Source organism: Dermacentor andersoni, chromosome 5, assembly GCF_023375885.2.
Source record: "Dermacentor andersoni chromosome 5, qqDerAnde1_hic_scaffold, whole genome shotgun sequence".
NCBI classification, from domain to species: domain Eukaryota; kingdom Metazoa; phylum Arthropoda; class Arachnida; order Ixodida; family Ixodidae; genus Dermacentor; species Dermacentor andersoni.
In genome coordinates this window covers 194,980,888-195,001,816 of record NC_092818.1, presented here as the reverse complement: position 1 = coordinate 195,001,816, position 20,929 = coordinate 194,980,888, and the positions used below count along the sequence as shown (strand labels likewise).

General features: G+C 46.7%; 1 protein-coding gene across 1 annotated transcript; it reads left to right on the top strand.

The window, feature by feature from the left end:
* Positions 1-237: 237 nt before the first annotated feature.
* LOC126531812 (uncharacterized) lies at positions 238-20,672 on the top strand. Its single transcript, XM_050179544.3, has 2 exons — positions 238-459; positions 17,658-20,672. Exons 1-2 carry the CDS (start codon positions 415-417, stop codon positions 18,171-18,173), a joined length of 561 nt encoding a protein of 186 aa, XP_050035501.1. The 5' UTR covers positions 238-414; the 3' UTR covers positions 18,174-20,672.
* Positions 20,673-20,929: the final 257 nt, after the last annotated feature.

Here is a 20,929-nt window from a genome sequence, read left to right as displayed (position 1 = left end):
CTGGAAGGAACTCTGCCGGTGCCGCAGGAGAGCAGACGGTGCTCTCCGACGCGCATATATACGCTGTCCGCTGTTACGATTCGAGCATTCGCTCCACGGAGCGGTTCTCGCAGGTGCGGCTCACGACAACGGGGGAATTCCACTGCCATCACTGCAGGTAGCACGGGCTTCTGCAGTGGGAGGCTGTGTGTGTGGGGGGGGGGGGGGGGGGGGGGGGGGTGAGCTCCGTGAAAGTCGCCCCGGTGGTCTTCCAGCGCTGCTCGGCTGCTGCCGGTGGTCGCACCTCCCATCCCCCGCCCCCCTCCTCGTCCGTGAACCTGACCCGAATCGAGGACGACCTCGTATAAGAGGCGCATCCGGAAGCGCGCATCCCCCAGACGCCCCCTTGGTCGGAAAGCAGTCGCACGCGCAGACATGGATTCTTCCTCGCCGCCTCGCTTCTTCGCAACCGCCGTCACGGTGAGTGCAACGGCCGACGACGCTTCTGGCCGGACGACGGATATGCCCGTCGGGTCTCCGAGCCGAGCTGAGCGCATCACCCGGTTGCCGCGCGCGTCGGGCGCTCGTGGCATCCCGTGTTCTTGCCGTAATCGCGGTGGTGACACAGTCAACCTTTCGCTCGTACCTCCTTCTTGTGTTACGAGTGATTCGACGTGAGTATCCCCCCCCCCATATATTTAATGACCTCCTCCCCTGTCCCACCCTCGTTCGCATATACTGCTCACTCCTGCTATGGGAACGAATACCTTGAACTAGAGGGCGGGTTGCGAAAAGGTATCCGTATAACCAACTATCCGATGAATGTGAGCAGGATCAACATCTACTGTATTGTAGCTTGAGCATCGGATTATATTTTCTGCATCTTTATTTGTTCATTTGCAGACACTGTTGTGGTAACGCTTTAATACCTGAAGGATAAAATAGTCGAATACTCGCAGTGCAACTGTGATGCAGTGCTAGAGGTTACGCATGGTGATATGGACATTGCATCAGTTCGAGCACGACGACAGAACACGGTGAGTAGATGTAAGGAACCTAAAACGGGAACTCAAAATAATGCTTGACGAAATTGCAGCATTTACACCTCGCTTCATGCCGTGGAGTCACACTACAGAGCGGTGAAGAATACGTCTCTGTGCGTGTTTTCTGTCCATTGCTAAGGAGCGACAGTGATTCGCGACAAAGTGTGGAGTGACCCTTGATGCAGAGCGACGCAAGAGGCAGGGCTCTATATAGCGGTCCGCTCGTATCGAGCCCAGTATACCGCCAATTTTGTACAAATAATCTGGACTGAGCAGCCCGCAGTGAGACTCTACCGAACAGGTCGAGCTGCAGACATTCGCCCCTTCATCTGAATTAGGCGCTCAGAATGTGCCTTAGGCTACTTACACAGGGGCAGTGCCACAGCACTACCCCCTCCCCCTTTCCATTCTCGGGTAACAGAGGGTCAGTTGTACCCTTCCCCGTCCTGCAGGATTCCACGCAATCATGGCGCTGGAGAGCAGCTTTGAGTCAAGAGATTGCCGGACAACTCGTATAAGGTCGTTCACACCAAATACTTATCAAACACAAACTAAATTTGTAGCTTTTTAAGCGTCTGCGTTTTAGACATATAGATCAATCAATTTCTGGATGCATTTAAGCTATTGCCAGCAGCCTAGAGAATGGCACTGTTCTTTCCCTTTGTTTTCAGTTAAGGCCACAGAGGGTTGTTATTAGTGCCGTACGAGTAGAGACTCCGTAATGTGCTCAGAAACAGTACAAATACGAGACCAAGCGCCACGAGAACGCTCCTTACCTTTCACAACGCTCACGACAGCTGCCGTCAGCAAAAAGCAACATCATTACTTAAACTACACCACGTGGCCTGGGGCTCTTGCACTTAATCCACGTGAAGCAGGGGCCGATCGAGGTAGCAACAAGGAGATTGAGAAGAGGGTGTCACCAAAACAAACTGAAGAAGAAGGGGATGGGATGCTCACTGTGCGGTCAATTTTGTCAGCGCGAAAATTTTCAGACCGAACGCTGGACATTTTACTGCTGCATGTGAGGTGCATTGTGTATTTATGGGCGTGGCTTGTACTGACTACTTAGGTGTCACCAAAGACTTTTCTGTTTCTCTTTGATTTTTATTAGGTTCACGTGATACGCTTGCGCGCCGCATATTAGCACATTCGCAAATATATGTATTCCGGCAATATAAAGCAAGAAAATCGAGGATTCTCTGCACCATCATGCAAAACAAGTGCGGCGTCAACCACGGCCGTTCATATATGGTGCACATTTGTGCCGTTTTGCTTACTATAGGTACGTAGCTCCCATTCCAGCAAAGTTCTCGCCAACCACTTTCCCCACGGATATATATATATATGCTAAACAATGCTAAACAGCTATGTTGATGAACTTAAAGCGACGCAAGCTTCGCCATCATAATTGGCTTTGTTGCGTTCTGTAGCACTCCTGTCGCTTTAGTTCGCGATATTCGCCCGGTTACCCGCTTCCGCTCTCGCCAGCCTCCGGTGGCTTCGATGCGATGAATTCGCTCTTTGCCGGTTTTCGACTGAAACACAAACGAGTAGGCTGCTTAGCATGGCGTTCTTTATGGTGGTTCTTCTTCAATAGATAAGTGTGAGAGGGAATGCTCTTCATTGAAATTGCAGAGTATTTAGCCAGCGTATTTTCGCCTACATGCTGCTCTTCAGGGAATGGGACGAAGGAGAAGAAATGCCCTAGAAAAAGGTGGGCGGAAGAAAAAAAAATGCAGGTCGTGTGATGTAATCAGCAGTAGGGTAAGTGTCCGGTGCGACGAATGGAGACAGTAAATGCAAAATCAAATAAAATCGCAGCCTTGATGAGACGACGTGCGTGAGTCACGGTTTAGACAGCAAACCAATTGGCTGGATTCGACTAGAAGGAAGTTTTCTTCAACTGCGAGGCTTTTCTTTCGAGGAACCCTTTGTAGCAAATGCCACGTTTGGGCGGATGTCTCATTTCCCGTTTATTATTAGTTTCAAGATGCCGACTTAAATTGCTGCACTTTATTTGAACTGTTCTTGGAGGGTATCAGAAATATATTCGCTCAAAAGTGTTCCCATCGCGTCTGTTCTGAGCGACTAACAAAAAAAAAAGGGGGGGGGAAGGAAATTAGTAAAATCCAAACACGAATAATTCGCAGTGGGACGGAATCTAGACGTGCTACGCCAGAGTTCTACTTGCGACGCCGCATACTAAACATTTAAACAAGCTTTGTTTCTAAAACAAACAGAAGCTACCGCACGTCTCGTGTGTAGTACATATAGGGTGCCCCAGCTGTCATGCACAGAGTTAAAAAAAAGAAAACAGAACACAGGCACACACAAACACTTGAACAAGAGCAAGTGGATGTTGTTTGGAGTCTCGTTGAGAAGATGCCAGTATGTTTTTTTATATATTATGCACCTATAGTCTTAAAAGAAAAGGTATTATTCTATGTGAATGAGAACAAGCGCATGTCATTCACAGTATTTTTGAGAAACCACCGGCTCTCTGAAACCCAATTATTATTAAAAGGTAATTATCTAACATTTTTAATTGTCAAGTTGTGAATTAGGCGGTTGTAGAGAATCGTAACAGACGTCAAAATGTGGCGTTTCCAGCGAGGCCGGCACATATCGCGTGTTTACTTTCTTCAGAAAATATAGAAAGTCCACGATATGTGACAAACACCACATGACCTCGCACTCGGGCGCCCATGAATCGCACTGCCATCGAGCAGACTCAGCGGGAAAGCAAGCCGTTTCTCAGTCTCACCATTCAGTGCAGCGGGTTTTCTTATTCTTGATTCGCAATAATCGTCGGGAGCAGTTGGCGCGTCGTGGAGAGAACGCCTGCCCATATCACCGCCGCCCGGCCCAGATGAATATCTCTCCTGCTGAGACTGTTTGATGGCGTGGCCTCGATGTCGATCCTCCTCCCTGGCGGCGGGGGAGGAGGACATTGCGGGGCACCCTAGTGCTCACCAAGGTCCGTGCCTACGGTTGCGCAGCCACATCACATTTTTCATATTTCGCGGGCTTTCTCTATTTGCCGAAAACCGTAAACACGCTATGTGTACCTTGTTGGAAACACTTCGTTTTTAGGTCTTGTATGATTACCTACAACCTCTTAATTAACATATGGACAATTATTACAACAAGAAAGAACTGAGCTAATTGATTTTATTTAACGAATTAATGTCAGTGACTAAAGTATTACTGGTTTTTAAGTAGTTTTTTTAGGACACTTGAAACACGAAACGACCGCGCTTGTGTCTGTCGTCTTGTGTTTCGAGTGTCATCCTAAAATACCGCGCTAAGCATCTAAGAGCTATTGTATTTATCACCATTTGGTTTTCTAATGTGACTCATTCCAGTAGTTAGCCGTAATAGAGCTATCACGCCTGCAATATCATTTGCTCACTTTGAGCAAGAGGACATCTCATCTGCCAACACCCGCGGTGACTGCAGAGCCTGCGCATATTTATTTATTTATTCAAAATACCTTACAGGCCCGAAGAATGGGCATTGGGTAAGGGGAAAATTTTTTTTACACAGTATAAAGAGCTAACAATTATACAAAATTATACAATTATACAATCCTTTGCTAATAATAATACAACGAAGAGTCAAGTTTACGCAAACTCTAATATTCTAAGCTAAAAGAAAAAAAGCATACAAGAAACAACGCAGACAAGAAGTTTTTTTTTTAAATTAAGAAATGAATGTTTATGTCGTGACGGAGTTTTTCTTTGTTAGCTTCAGCTACCAAGATATCGGGAAGGTCGTTCCACAAGCGGATGACACGTGGAAGCGCAGATGGAACTTATATATTCGTGGGAACTTATATATTCGCAGATGGAACTTGTATATTATATATTCTATATATTCGAATATATTTATATTCGTGAAAGACTTCGCATTTTGTATTTGGACAAGCAGCGTGCTTGCAAACGACTGAAGTGTTGCGATACATAACCCAGAAGAACGCCTGCGACGGTATTTCGTAATGATCCATATTATTTTTTCAATATTTTTGTTCTTCTTCTATGGCTCGCACGAAGCCATGCATCACTGTAGCTGGAATGGGCCACACGGCAGCGTGGATGATACGGAATGAACAGGAGCGGATAAAAATAATTCCTGCAAGATACGACCCAAAGTGTCGAAGGAAGTCTACGTGCCGGATGCCTCGTGTGCGGCCTCTTCTCTAAGTGAAAGCCGGACTGGAGTTGAGCAGTAAACGAACCGAGGCTGAAGGAAAGAGTCGGGGGAAGCAGACGGGTGAAACGTGGGCCTACCGATTTGCGCGGACCAGAAGCAGAACAAGAAATCGTTAGAGTTTCTTTGCATTGTCTGTCACTTTGAACGGACATATTGTACGGGGATCGTATTTTGTAACGATCCATCGTTCATTTTTCATTCCTTTATTACCATTCGCCGCGCCTATATATAGCGGGCAATCCCGGCGATTACGGTGACGCGGCGACATCCGGACTAATCACGAAGGGCAAGAAGAATGGGAATAGAAGAAATGGGTCGTTACAAAATGTGGCCTCGGGTTACATTGAAAAAGTTGTCCACAAATATTCTTGATTTTAATGGAAATCAATGCCTTTCGAGCCTTTGTCAATTGTTCGAAATAGGTGAGAGACGATGACGCGCGCACATCACTCAAAGGGAAGCGCCTCCTGTCGATATGCGCGCGCCGCCGCATCTTCGCGACTTCCCTTGAAAGCAGCTTTCCTGGCTGACGCAAGCATCTCGGTCCAACGGACACGCTCGGCAGCGGCGGCCTTTCCCTGACGCCCGCTGATCCGAGGACGGCGGCGTTTAAGGTCACCAGACCACTAATGTGTTGCAAGAAGCGGGACAAGCGGATGAAGGCGGGCATGCGTAACCAGAGCGCCGCTGACCGACCTAACCATGCCTGCGCAATCTGACGGCGGGGCGGAAAAATAGACGCAGCGGGTGCCGCCACTGCCTCCGCTACGTCTACGAAGTGTCGGCGCTTGTCACGTGTGCTGACGGTGTTGTACGTCCCAGAGCTGCACCGTCGGCTATGCGGGGCGCCGTAGTGCAGCGATGCGGGTTTATTTTAGTCTCTTGAGGCTGTTTAATGTGCACATAAATCCATGCACACGAGAGCTTTTGTTTTGCTTGCTGCTCGAATCGGAACGCGACCGCCGCTGCGAAGAATGGAACGCCCGAGCTGGCGATGACCATAGCAACCGAGCACCACTGACGAAATCTCGCTATATTTTCTGGCAGCAGCCCTGCTGGGGTCGGGATGGACAGAGAATGTGAAGGAGCGCATGGTCTAGATTTCACGGTGGACATTTGGTGCACAGGACATCTACGCTCGCTTCAACGACCATATACGAGCTAATTACCTTGGGTGCTGTACGCAAAAAGAAAAATGAAACGAAGCAAAAAGAAGTCAGATTTGCCTAGGTCGCACTTGATCCGCCCCTTTGATGCTCCTGTCATTGCACATTTAATCCTGGAACAGTATCTGCTCGTGCCAAGAAAAGAAGATGCTCGAAATGAAAGCGAAGGGACGCGTCGAGCTATGGCCAAGTGATAGGCTGCCACTTTCGTCTTTTGTCGGAATCCAATACCATATACGAATGAATGTTCTTTTTTAATTTTTACTTATACTAAGCAATAGTTTCCGAACACTTCGTGCACTGCCATTTACGTTCCATTAAGACTTTCATTTGGAACCAAAATGGCTGAATTTGTCTAATCAACACTGCGGCACCTCAATACTGCTGATTTGCATTTTATACGTCCATGATAATTACGCTTGGGATTTACGCAATCACTTTCAAAATTTTATTTGGTGATGTGTATGTTTTTGTACAATTACGTTCCTTTTTTCACCCGACGGCCCTCAGTTGAACATTGGACTAGGAATCACTTTGTAACCTATCAAAAAAATAAAAAATAAAAACGACCTGCAGGACATGCTGTTACTTTTGTGTTGTTCACCAAAGCGATTGAACGCTTAGGATTTAACGCACGCCGTGCTCCACAACACCTCATCTTGGAGAGCGGACAACGTCTGGAACTAACCCTTCTCTAGGTGAGCGTGGATTGGTTCAGCACCTGAACAAAAGATAACGGCTGCGTTCTATTCTTCTACAAGTTTACACTAAAAATGAAGAATTATACAATTGACGTAGCCCGGCTACGTACCTTACCATACTCCTGCATCAATCAATCAATCAATCAATCAATCAATCAATCAATCAATCAATCAATCAATCAATCAATCAATCAATCAATCAAATGTGTTTATTAATGTGCCCATGAAAAACATCGAGGGTATACTACTACTACTACTACTACTACTACTACTACTACTACTACTAATAATAATAATAATAATAATAATAGTAATAATAGTAATAAATATTAATAATCATAATAATAATTTGTTTTCAATACTGCCAGTCTCTTTCCGAGACCATAGCAGGTGGGCGTACAGATTGTACATGCAGGTATAATAAATCAGCACCACAAGGCAAAACAAACAGGAATCCAGTGCAGTGACATTCATCACAAAGGTATAAGAGCTAAAGGTATGCACAACTTTCCTTAATGATAATTAGGAATGAATGCCGAGCTGAAATTCTATAAACAACACGCTTATAACACCTATAACTTATACACACTTATAATATAAATAAATTAAAAAGCAGATTTTAACAGCGGAACTGCTTAAGCTTTTAGTTCCACCGTGGAGCGTTACCAGAAAACTCAGCCCAGCTGTGCGCCACCTCGCGTTGCCTAGCAACCACCTGCGCGCCCGTAGGGCGAAGTCGTGACGTCACAGGCGAGTAAAAGCTTGAAGTAGCCGGCGCGGCGACACACCTCTCGCCTTCTCTACTGCGTGTGTACATGCTGCTGCCATGGGAAGACCGAAGAAAGTCCGGACGCCCGAAGATGAAGTGGCATACCAGCAAGAGCGCCGTACTGCCGAGCGAGAAGCGATACGTCGCCGCCGAGCTGATCCGGAACACCGCGCCGAAGCTGCGGCTGAGAAGAGGCGACGCCGAGTCGAGGATCCCGAGTTTCAGTCCAGGGAACGCGAGAGTCGGCGCCTGAACGCTCGACGTCGCCGAGAACGCGTTCTCGGCCTGCGACTGCTCGAATACCTCCAGGGGCGCTATAACGTAAAACTATTCCAAACTTTTCTATTCCAATTCTGCTATCAGCCCTCCGCAATTGGTCAAAAACATTTTTGGACCACCCCCATTTCGCCTATCTGTCACGCGACGTCACGAAAATCGTGATGCCTCCCCATCTGATATGACGTGTATACACTGATTATGCATGAGTTGACCGAAAAAGGAAAAACAGTCTTTTCTCATTGGACGCCTTTTCGCCATTAGCCCCCTGCTATTGGTCAAAAGATTTCGGGCTGCACCCACTTCACCTGCCTGTCAAAAAACCGCGAAAACTCACTGCGTCAAAATGACGTGTACGCATTAAAGACCCATTAATATGCCGAACAAAACTGAATTTTCTTCTGAATAGCCGCAGGCTGCCCCGTTCCTAAACGAATAAAAGATGGCTGCCGCCGATCGCTCAGGCGCCGGCTACTCGCACCTGCCGGAGAGCATGGGTTTATTTGCGTATAATAAAACTTCTTGCGTGGCCGTGTAACGTTTTCGAGCACTTTCGCCACGTTTACGACCTCATTCTGCCTACTCTTCTTTGCTGAGGATCCGTTTTAGCGTGATTCTTAAGCTTCCGTTGCATGCCGCCGCGATTTTCGACTAGCCACCGCAAGCTAAGTAAGGGAAAGCGGACCAATCCCAGACGCCGGCACCACCCTCTTCATCCAGTTATCGATTTTCACTGCACTGGCTCTGCCCCATCGAATCCCTTTTCACTTGAGCGTGCTCCTCGCCCCTTGTCAGCGAATTAGATACGACAAGCCGCTCATTGTAGGCAATGGTATTCGTTTTTCAAACAAACAAAAGTGACCTCCTATCAACGAGGAGAGCGTTTGATTGGTCTGTTCAGACAACCTTGCGGGTGACCGCCCGATGCTTGCGTCGGCGGTTACGCAAATTTGACGTCAGAAGATTGGAATAAAAACATATTGGAATAGTTTTACGTTATAGGGCCCCAGCGTCAAGCCCGCCGAGACAAGAACTTTGCAAAACCTAGCATAACCTCGCAAAACCTAGAAACAACTTATCCAAGCCTATCATAACCTCGCAAAACCTAGAAACGACTTAGCCAAGCCTAACAACAACTTAGCAAAACCTAGCATAACCTCGCAAAACCTACAAACAATTTAAGCAAGCCACGTAAAAGCTAGGTGATCACAAGCTCTGCTGCCGACTCCAACCTTGCACCACTAGCGCAAGCTGCACACGTTTTTAAGCTCAGATAACACAAAGTAAACAACAGCAAAAGATAACAGATATTAAAGCAAAAGCTTTACTGGCCGCGAACTTGCGATTTCGCCGTGGCGGTGCTCCGAGGAGGCACATGACGTCACAACGTGTGCCTCGCCGCGGATATTATTTCTCTCTCTCTCGCTCCCTAGCCACTACTGCGCATGCGCCACTAGTAGCACCAAGCCACAGGTGTTCCGCCGTTGCGCAGCGCCGCGCCTTTCCGCTTCCGCCGTTTGGTAAGATGTCAACCGCGTTCCTCGTCGTTGCGCTCGCCTCCGCTCGCTTTGCCAGCTGCGTCGCATGCCTGATAACATGTCGGAGGATTGAAAAGGAGAGCTCACGTGCGCCGCAACCACAGTTGAGGCGGCCGTATGGACGGCGCCAATTCTGATAAGCAGAAGGAGGCCTGGAATCGACATCGGAACGAGATGAAGAGGAAACGAATCGCCCTGGAAACAGACGAACAGCGCGTCGAACGACTGGCTAAACGCCGAAACATAGTTAAACAACCATACTAACCTGGACTTGCAATCAAGATTAACCAAGGCTAACCATGATATGCCTTAGTTTTCGCTACGTATATCCTGGCATAGCGGAACTAAGCCACTGCCCATTTTTCATACATGAAATGGACAAAGTACACAGAGAGATAAGAACAAATATGATAGCACTCTGTTGTGAGCATTCGGCCACTAATATGCTCCCAATGATGGCGAAATGCCTCTGGGGCTGAGAATGTTACTGCATTAACGGATTATATTTTCTATTTTTGAGGCAAAGTCCCATAATGAATTCGCATTAGGAATCGAGGGGTCTGAACAATTCCATTCCCTGACAGCAAGTGGAAAGAAGTGCTTGAAAGTGTCATTGTGGTAAGAGTACTCTTTTAATGTGTGTGGAATGTTTGTGCCGGGTTATGCCGGATTCTGATGGACGGATGTACAATGACGTGTCAATTTTATAATAGTTGTGAAGTAGCTGAAAAAGAAATTTCAGGCGCTCTTGTTTTGCTCTAATCGCCAGTCTTTCGAGGCCAGAGCTTGTCAACATATTTGTGGGAGAATCAGTGCGCTTATAATTGCTGCAAATGAGTCTTGCAGCCTACCCCTGTGTATTTTCTAGTTATTTAATGTTAGTAAGTGACTGTATAAGAAAACCATACTGTGTTAGCGCATTCTAATACAGGTCTAACATAGGTTGTATAGGCTAAAAGCTTGGTAGATTGAGGAGCCAGCCGGACGCATCTGCGAAGATAAAACAGCTTGTGCAGGGCAACTGAAGTAATATTAGAAATGTGCGCATCCCGTCTGTGGTTTGAAGCAATCGTGACACCTAAATATTTTTGTTCATTCACTTTTTGAAGCCCAGTACCTTTAATCCTGTAATCATATTCGATAGCTTCTTTCTTTCGCGTCATCGTCACACATACTGCTTTTTGGGGATAATCGACATTTGCCACGTGTCGCACCAGTTCGAGAGATGGTTTAAGGAATCAGTTAGTGCAAGGTGATATGAATGACTGTTAATTTCTTTGTAAATAAAGCAGTTGTCTGCGAAGAGCCTAGTGTTGCAAGAGATATTGTCTGTGATATCGTTAACAAAAATAAGAAATAACAGAGGCCCCAGAACAGAGCCTTGTGGTACAACGGACGTGACAGGCCGGGTTTCTGGTGGTACTTGCTGAAACAGGACATATTGGGAATGGTCAGTTAAAAAGTTTTCAATCCAGCTTGTTAATAATCCACCTCCAATAATATTTCGGAGCTTTGCAATTAGTTTGTTGTGACATACGAAATCACAGGCCTTAGAAAAGTCTAGTAGTGTAATATCTGTTTACGCGCAGTTATTAATTGACAGTGCTAAATCATGAACAACCTTTGTTAGTTGCGTTATAGTCGATAATCTGCTACGGAACCCCTGCTGGTTAGATGAAGAAATGCCGCTCGTCTCTAAGAAAACGAAAGTGTTTTAAGATTAAATGTTACAACAACAAGAAAAACAACACAACAAAACAACTGAGGTTTTACCTGACAAAACCACGATCTGGTTTTAAGGCGCGCCATAGTAGTAAACCCAGGATAATTTCTGATCACCTTGGACTCTTTAAGTACATTTAAATCTAAGTACACGAGCGTTTTTGAAGTTCTTCGCCTCCGTCGAAATGCGGCTACCGCGGCCAGGACGTCGAGCTCAGCAGGCACTACGCCGCAGCCACGCGGCTACCGCGACGGGTGTCCCCCACATGCCTGGTGCCTTACATGTGGTCATGTAGTACACTGTTTTGGTACCCAATTACTTCGCACTTTTATTATAGAAAAGCTTGAGGCCACTAGCCTGTAATCCCAATGTCCCCCCCCCCCCCCCCATAATGTTGTCTGTGCACACTTTGGCAAGTGTGTTTCTCGACCTTTTCGCTTGACGAAAGGTGCAACATTGTGAACATGCGAACATCGAGAGGGGCGCCACCTCGCCACAGAACTGCGTAAAATTGCTCTAAATATAATTTGTTTTTGCCAAGATAGTGTTTAACTGTCTACAAGGGACCAACTGCCTATACGACAGGATATAAATACCTTGTATTTAAAACTGCATAATTTACGACGCTTTAAACAGCAACGTCCTACATGTTGGACGATAGGCAGATTAGGTGCGGTTTCGGGAGCCTATATAGTACATAATGCATGATGCCAAAGAGGGTCAAACGTAATAACTAATTCGCGTCTGTCACATTAACTGTAGAGATTCCTTGCTCAGTCTTTTGCAAACAAAGCCTTACAGAGGTTGAAGATAATGTTGAACCAAACTGGCACTCGTGATGAGGCGCCATCATCCACCTTTATTCTTCCACATGAACATCAAGCTGCGGCACTAAGTGACGAGGAAAGCAGCGAGGAATGCGCTACCAGTATGAACGATTCGCAGACACAACTTTTTCGGTTGCAGTAATAGGCAAACCTTCGCAGTCCAGTGACGATAGTAAGGTTAGCACTGAGCCACCAGCAAAATGTCAGACGTTTTGTAGAAAGTGAGCACAAGCGCAATCTGAACTTGTTTTCCTTGCACCCGGTCCTGTGGCACACCAATTCATGAAAGAGCAGCCCTGACTGCAACAGACAAGTCCGAAAAATGTTTCACTGATGAAATGGCCACTTTTCTTGTAGATAACACGAAGTGCTACGGACAGCAAAGTAATCAATGCTTCGACGATACACGGGATAAGAGGTAGTGGTTTCAGGCCCTTTATCTTAGGCGTTCCTTACCTAGAGTGGTAGAATATAGGTGAAATATTTCTAAGTAATTTACAAAGCATGACTACCAGATTTTGATTACCGAGTTGATTGAGATTCTAAAGTAATCGTCTTTCACTGTAAACGCTACAAAACCTTTGCAGTCACGACTAATGATTCCGGCGTGCAACCTGACGAGCTGGTATTGAGACATTTGAGAAAAATTCATTGAAGTGTCATGGTCAAAACTCAAAGCCTTTACAATCACACGATATAATGCTAGCACATGTGGAATGGTGAGACATGACCAAAACAGTGCAATTTACTGCGCTGCTATATTGTCAAGAAGCGGTATCCTTCGCTACTTAACTTTTCGATGTGTGTGTAAAAAAAATGCATTCAAGCTATAGAGGGTAGCAAGTCATAAAGCTCACCTGAAGCATGCCAAAGGCCTCTAGCAGTGATATGCCAGAACGTCTATGGCTATAAGCCATTACATGGAAAAAGACGGCAGTATCTTTAGTAACGACAAAATGGATTTGCTGGTTCGTTCATTTTGTGATTCTGCAGGGCAAACAAACAATTTCTTCGCACTTCCACGTGAATACTACCATCGGTTATGAGGAACTTGACATAGGAGTTCGTACGAAAGCTAAAATTTAATCACACGCGATAAGAAGCGCATTTGCCTGGTGTCCTATATGTAGGACCGACTCAGATCCAAGGGTTAAAAATTATGTTCATGTCACTAAACGGCTGATACTGTATTATGAACATTCGGAAATGCTTTCTATTAAAATATTCTTAAATATTTAAGTTTCCAACGTTTAGGCATACATGGCTTAACAAAAAGCGCGGTGAATATCAGTTTTCCAGTTTTTGATATTGAGGATAATGGCGACGGAAGCGGGAAATAAATTGTATATTGCTCTCTTGCGGCAATATTGGTTGATAGTCAGCGCTTCGTCTGTTCGTTCCGTTTGTCTTGTCTCGCTGTAACTTCGTTTAACTGTAACATGCTCCAAACAGCCCGAATTCGGACTCTTTTGCGAACAGAATGACATTCAATTCGTTATTATAAATCTGTGAATGTTACTACGCTATATATAGTTAGGAAATGAGCAGTAGAATCCGCGAATAATCTCGTTTTTCTTCACATAGTGTTCGATACAATGCAGTGTCTTCTGCAATGCACATGAGGTGTCCATAATAGATGTTAACAAGCACCACTACTCCTAATGCGTCTAGAATAGGTCATTACGTTCGATAGAAAACATTTTACTCCTGCTATTTCGTGATGATCAACAGTGCGCGAAGAAGAGAAACTTCGCGTTTGAGCCAACGCTTCGGCAATATGACTTTGTCCTTTTATCTAAACGTTGCATACTTCTAGCCTGTAATATTCTTTGTTCTCCCATTTTTACACACGCACTGCGAAATAAGCTCTCTTTGTAAGCCTCACTGCTGCTTTACAAGGAAGGAGATCGTGAACCTTTCTGCACGGCAAGTTTCAGAAATGCTTTCACTTTTGGTGCAGAACAAGGAGGCATTCAGCCAGCGAATAATAGTCGCGCTCACATGAGTGCTAAAGCGGCGGATTGCATCTCCTTGTCGGCACATTGGACCAAGTTAAACGACGGTAATGCGCTTGGAAGCGCATCAGTGCTCCGGACGAGAGAAAATCAAAAAGGGCGAGTCGGTTCACACGCCGCAAGTATAGACGCTGGCGAATGGCATCGAAGGAGACGGGGAAAAAAATCCTGACGCTTGTCTTCCTCTCCTCAGCTGCATATCAAAACAGGCAGAAATATATTACAGCTTGTCTGGGTCATCGTCGCCAGAAAAAGTCATGCTCCGCATGCAAACGTTGGCGCATAGCGTTGTCGTGACGCGCCGGGAAATGCGACACGCTACTGTCGGATTCAAGTAAACACTGCCTATGAGATCGATGATTGGACGACCTCTCCTCTGTTCGGGAAGTAAATCCATTTTCGAAAGAGCAAAACAGAATGCCGACCAAAGGGTGTACTTGAACAAGGTTCCCGTGTAGAACAAGGCTTTCGTTTGTTCACTTGAACAAGCGGGTAAGGTTTCCGTGTGGAAGCCGAAATGTGAACCCTTCTGAGTACACCACTTATGTTGGCGTTCTGTCTTTCTGTCTCTAGCATGGAACTCTGCGTATGACTTACAACAGGCTCTCAGCAGCAGCCTAAGACATAACAGAATAGAGATTAATGCCGATGACGTCTTGATTTCAGCAAACTCCGTGAACACATGGAAGAACAAGGGGAATGATCTTTCACGTCATCATCTTCCGAAAGCACTTAACAGAAAGAATTCGTTAATATGCGTCCTAATATACGCACGCGCGGAAGGCCAAAGGTGATAGATGAGTTCACAACAGTAATTCCCTGCACAGCTCTGCGTGCGCATATGATGCTCATCTCACATCGACAGCTGCCCAGAAAACTATACATTATGGCTTTCACTCTCAATATAGGGTTGAAAAAACAGAGAGAGAGAGAGAGAGAGAGAGAGAGAGAGAGAGAGAGAGAGACCTAAATGCAGAGATCAACTAAAACCATCGCTTTGTGGGGCCGCTGGAATTGTAGCAAAACTTTGGAAACATTAATATTGAATATAAAAATGTAAAACAAAACGAGACGAGATTTTTAACTCGGAGAAAACAAATTATTCTAATCAAGAGCATACTTCGAAATAGAATGCGAGCACTTCGCAACATGTGCACATTTATTATGGTCTCTTCAAGATAAAAGCCGTTGCCAGAACCTATACGCTCAGGGTAATGCAATGTTTAACATCCCTGTGATGTGTGGATTTACGGGTAAAAACTCGTGGAAGCGACTGATTTCGAAGGGGGGAAGGGAACGCACTCGTAACGCGAGGTGCCTTTATCATTAATGAACTGTTCGCATACACGTAATTTTTCCGAAAGGAAATCATCGGAGCAGGAAAGTGCCTAGTAGGCAGTCGGGAAGCCTTCCTTCACTTACCTGTCAGGTCTTGTTATTGCTCGGTATTTCTATTCCGAAACAACTGTATGGTAGCAGCCGGAAATTCATGCTGCAAGTCAGATAAGGGGCAATGCTTTACCTTGGTTACACCAAACATAAAAGGATGAACTCGCCTGTTCTGCGTTCTCACTAGGGAAATTAATGCGAACTTCACCGTAGGCGCAGTGCACCTTCCGACACGCATATAGCAGATGCGAATCAACGAGGGGCCGGCTAGTTTGCTACCTTGTCACCGCCAGCAGACACACTGAAAAAGATATAAGTTGGTTGTAGTTAGCAGTTAACGCTAAATCAACTATAATTCATGGTGCACTTTCTTTCCATGGCGAAGAACAAGCGCAGTTCTGCCTATGTGTGGACAGTTTCTTGTTTTCGTATTAGCGCAGACGACTCTCCGTAATTTGTGTTCTACACTGACAGCGAGTACAGATTTTCCACAGCTGCTCCTTATATGGCGGTTGTATTTTGTCCATTGGAAGTTGCGCAAATCGCCGGTTTCAAAGAAGTTCGAACTGGACAGGATTATTTGCGCCACAATCAGCATCGCGGCAACAAAGTTGGCGAGAACAATGCGAACAATCTCGCGGGAAGCGTCCGCGAAGCAGTGGCTTCGGAAGCGGGGCAGGCTTGAGGACCAGGAGGAGGGGGCCAGTGTTGGGGCCACTTGAGGGGCAGCCTGGGAGCGAGAAGGAGCTGCACTGCCGGTGCAGGTGGCGGGCGCGTTTGCGGATGTGGGTCAAGCGGCGGCGGTCACGGCCACTTCCTGCCCGGTCGGATCGCTCGTCCCAGCGCGAGACAAAGACGCGCCCCGCGGTGACCCCCTCTCCTCGCTTGACTCGCCCTCCCTTCGCTGGGCGAAGGGGCTTCGCGTGCGCAGATGCGGACGGGAGTGCGCATCCGTGTGCACGCTGTCGGGCGCGGAGCGCAGGAGGGGCGGGGAACGGGAACAAATGCGATTAGCTCACTCTAACTGCTTCCTAATGCTAGCCGCGAAGCACGTTCACGGTGACTGCCCAGAACGCTGAATTCAGTCGCGGAATCCACGGAAGCGAAACAAAGGCCGCAGCGGCTGAACCGCGCGCCGCCTTTCATCGAGCCGCCCTCGGTCCTCGAGGGATATCTGTGGCCTCGTGTTGTCGCTTTTCAAGGATAGCAAACTGTGAAAAACAAAGGATCTAATGTTTGCATGTGTTGTAAGAAGGTTCGCGTACGAGGAAGCCGCACTACCAGTGTTCTTTTGTCGAGACCCTCCACTGCTTGTTATTCTTTTATATAGAGCGAATGAGAGAGAGAAGTACTCGTATTTTTGCTCTGGGTTGTGCTCCGACATGTTACGCTTTGTATCTCGCGACAATGCAAACGCGCCAACAACTTCTGTAAGGGCGTCTGTAAGCATGACGGGAGTAATACCAATACTTATAGAAACAGAAGCCGGTATGGCTGTAGTGTGCTAGTGTGCTACAAGTTATCCTGGTGGGGTATCGGCCACCGCTCATTGGCTAGAGCTGAACCAGCGTAAGGAAAACTGGCTATGGGTACCTGTTTTCTTCTCACTGGCACCCCAACTCAGCCAACTGGCACAATTCAGCGGCAGCCGCAATGGACACGCCTACTAGGTGGTTATCTACACTAAATGTCCCCCCCCCCATCCCCCTTTAAAGGATAGGAACATTTAATACTGGTGTCAGCGGTGCATGCAGCGCGTGGGAGCATTTAAAGAAACACCGCTTGGCACATCTGAGGAGAGAAGCGCTATTTAGTTCGAACACGCGCTTACACGTGCCATACCGTCAAATGTGTGGAAAGAGCCGCGAAAAAGCTCGAAAGATGCACACGCATGCTGCTATAGCGCTGCACAAGGGTTGTGCGCATTGCGTATCAAGCAACGCTAACGTGCGTAAAAAGACGTTGCGCTTGTTGAGCATGAAGTGAATAATCCGTCTCCTGCTTTCCTGATCGCAGCTATTCCTGCTGGTGGTTCTGGCGCTTGGAAGGGGCGCGCATGCTGACTCGGCCACCGAGCGAGAGCCTGCCTCGTTCCGGCAGCAGCAGCCGCTGGGCTCGTACCCCACAGTGTACGGGCTCGCGTACCAGCAAGGGTTTCCGACCGCCTACCTGGCCAGGCCTGTTGCGAGGCCATCGCTTGGATCTCGCCTTCGGGGCCTGGTGAATGCGCTGTTCTTCCGCCGCCAGCAGCAACAGCAGCAGCAGCCTGGCTACCCGACCTTCAAGCCAGCGGCCGCCGTCAAGCCCGATCTGGTTGCAGCGGCGTCCAAGCCCTTGCTCCACTCGGCGCACAAGATCCACTTTCCGGGCTCCTTCCAGACTGACAAACTGGGATACGGGAAGCAGGGACTGCAGGCAGCCTACGCCCAGGCATACCCCTACCTTTCCACGGCAAAACTCTACAACGGTCTTTATGGGACCTCGAAGAACACGTACGCCGCAAAGCCCTTCGCCGGAGCATACAAGGCCTGACTACCCCGGACCGATGTTACTCTGAAAGACCGGGATGCGGCCTGAGCGCTTTCACTGGCGCGTTTTTTTTTTTTTTCAATTGTGATGAAGTTCACTGTCATCATTTGCCACCCTTCGAGACACTCAGCAAATCATCGTGGACCTTGCAGAGCGCCCGTTTAGCATCAGAAGGAATCGTTACTGCTGAGGTCTGAAGGGTCATCGCTTTCAACTCCACGATTTATGGTTATCCATATCGAACAAACGGGCATCAGTCAACGATTGGGTGACATTCGTCATATTTGCGCTGCCTCCTCGTCCTTTCCATGAGCGCCTTGAGTCAACGTTTATAATGGCCAAGATTGACGACATGGAGTCTGCCATTTTAGTGCTTGTCAGCCAGCCCACAAAAGTGCCAGAACTCGCAAAATTTTGTCTAAAACGGCATAACGGTTTCTCAGAATCTGTCCCTGCCGGTGGCAAGGAATGTGCGTCTGCTCTTGCACTTGGCGCAAGTACCACGAGGCGTGTTCAAAAGCATTTTGAGAAAGCTGGAATAACCGCACCAAGAATGGTGCATGTTCGTTCAAGTGAGGCACCGTCATACGGGTTCTCTTTCAGAGACGTTCTCTTTCGTAATTTAATTATACCAATTTAGCATGTCATATTGTTATCAATTGTTAGAAAGACCGTCATTGTAAAACATTGTTACCAACACAAGCGAAGAGTTCCACATATGTGTAAGGTCCACGTGAAGATCGGCAGCATGATGTATTAAAATGAAACTTCGTAGTCTTAAAAGTGCTCGTGGGTACAACTTAGAATTGACTCTCATATCGTCTGAAATTAGGAATGGAATGTGGAAGTGCGCAAGAAAGAAGCCAACTCGCAGTAAATGGAGGCACAGTAGCAAGGGTATTATCTAGTGCAGATATCCTGACATGTAGCTTTTAATGAAGACGCCAAAATAAAAGCGGTTGAGAACTTATGTTTTTTTGCAGGACAGTGTGAGTAGGGTGCATTAAGCTTATAACAGTCTGTAGTACCTCGCCCGCTTTTTCGCAGTCAGTTTGATAACATCCACCGTTTGCTGTTGGAAATTTGCGTTGTGCCATGCTTAGTGGAAACCACTATTGCTTTTGAGAGCGGCCCAATGCATTTAAAGATTCGCTGACACTTCAAGTACAAGTCAGACAGTATTTGTACGAAAGTACACATTTTCAATGCTAGTTTCTTACCCGATGTAACGATTGTTCTCGTGAAACTCGGTACAACTGCATTGTGCCGAGTTATCGTTGTTATGTAAAGGCAAGTGTTTTGCTAAAAGGCTGGAAGGTCGACAGTGACCGAAGCTCAGTGTACTGCGTGTGATGTGCTGAAGGGTGAGAGCTTACGTAGTGACGAAATATGTTTCACTACTGTGCCTATATGTTAAGAGTTATTTGTTCGACCTGCGAAACTTCTTGATCTTCATAAGCTTCCACTGTGCGGCAAGAAGACCATTGTAACGTAGCCGCGTACAGAAGGTACGAGAACCACTGTATAGCCTTTGTGACACGAAAGAGAAAGCATGTTGGGCCTCGGTGACTACCATGTAAAGCTTATTGGCTACAGTAGAACTTGGCTAAAGTCGAGCCGCTCACATTCCCCGATTCTTCTCACTCGATTCTAAACCTTAGGTCATGCGCTGAGCCATTTGTTAAAAAGAACATTTACCTTTAGCCTTACCACGGAGAATGGGTGAGAATTGTATTGCCATTAAGTGTGTGTGCGTGTGTGCGTGTACCAGCATCTTTGTATCGAACAAACCAAAAATGAAAAGAGCTCAGAGAATCGTCTATTTATTTGCTCCATTTGGCTATCACGAAACCCACCCACAATTTTTCATCACTGACGGATACTTCACCGTGCACTGTTCTGGGTAAAAAAAATGAGGTCTAGTAAGCGCGACCTAGTAGTACAAGTTCGAAATTGTGGATAGAGCTAGGTAGATAAATTATACGTTTGCTTAGCACATGTAACGCGCCACGGCGTAAGCTGAACTCAATAAGATGAAACCCGAGGTGATTTGTTGACCGAGATACTCGAATTACTCATATTTGTGTAAGAATGCATTTAGGTTAGCGCCAGCGCTTGATGTCATGTGAAGTGAAGCAGCGAACCATGTGAGCATACAAAATGAGTGGTATGACGACAAAAGTGTTGCGCAGTTTCATTTGCGGCACTGGGATCTGTCAAATGGGCAGGAAGCGAAGGCAAACGAGCAGCACAAGCAGGTGCGGGGGCCACAGACGAGCGCTGTTGCGGCGAGCTCTCGTCAGGCGCCCAGAGTCCGTTGGCGTCGTTTCAAAATATCGATGCTGAGAAATATCACTCCCACGTATCAAAATGAGCAACATGACGTTTTCTTCCCCCGATAACGTTTAGTCCTTTTAGATGAAATATACGTCATAATATCACTTGGCTGTATGCGTTACAATATTTATGCGTGCCCTGATTCTAATAAATTTGTGTGCTGTCTTTACCGTCTCCGCTTGACTTAATTTGTATACGAGGCTGCCTTTTATTTTCTGCAGAGGGCGACAGACCAAAGGTGAAATCTGTCCGACGTAAGCAGATATGTGAACCACGCTGTAACCAGTGTAGTTCAAGGTTCCGCAACCGCGTTGGTAACGCAATAACGAAGTGTCAATGATAATGATTGAAAAGGATGAAATCAAGTGAAACGTTATCACTCGCACAACAGAATGAAATTCAAGTACAGTATCTATCGTACC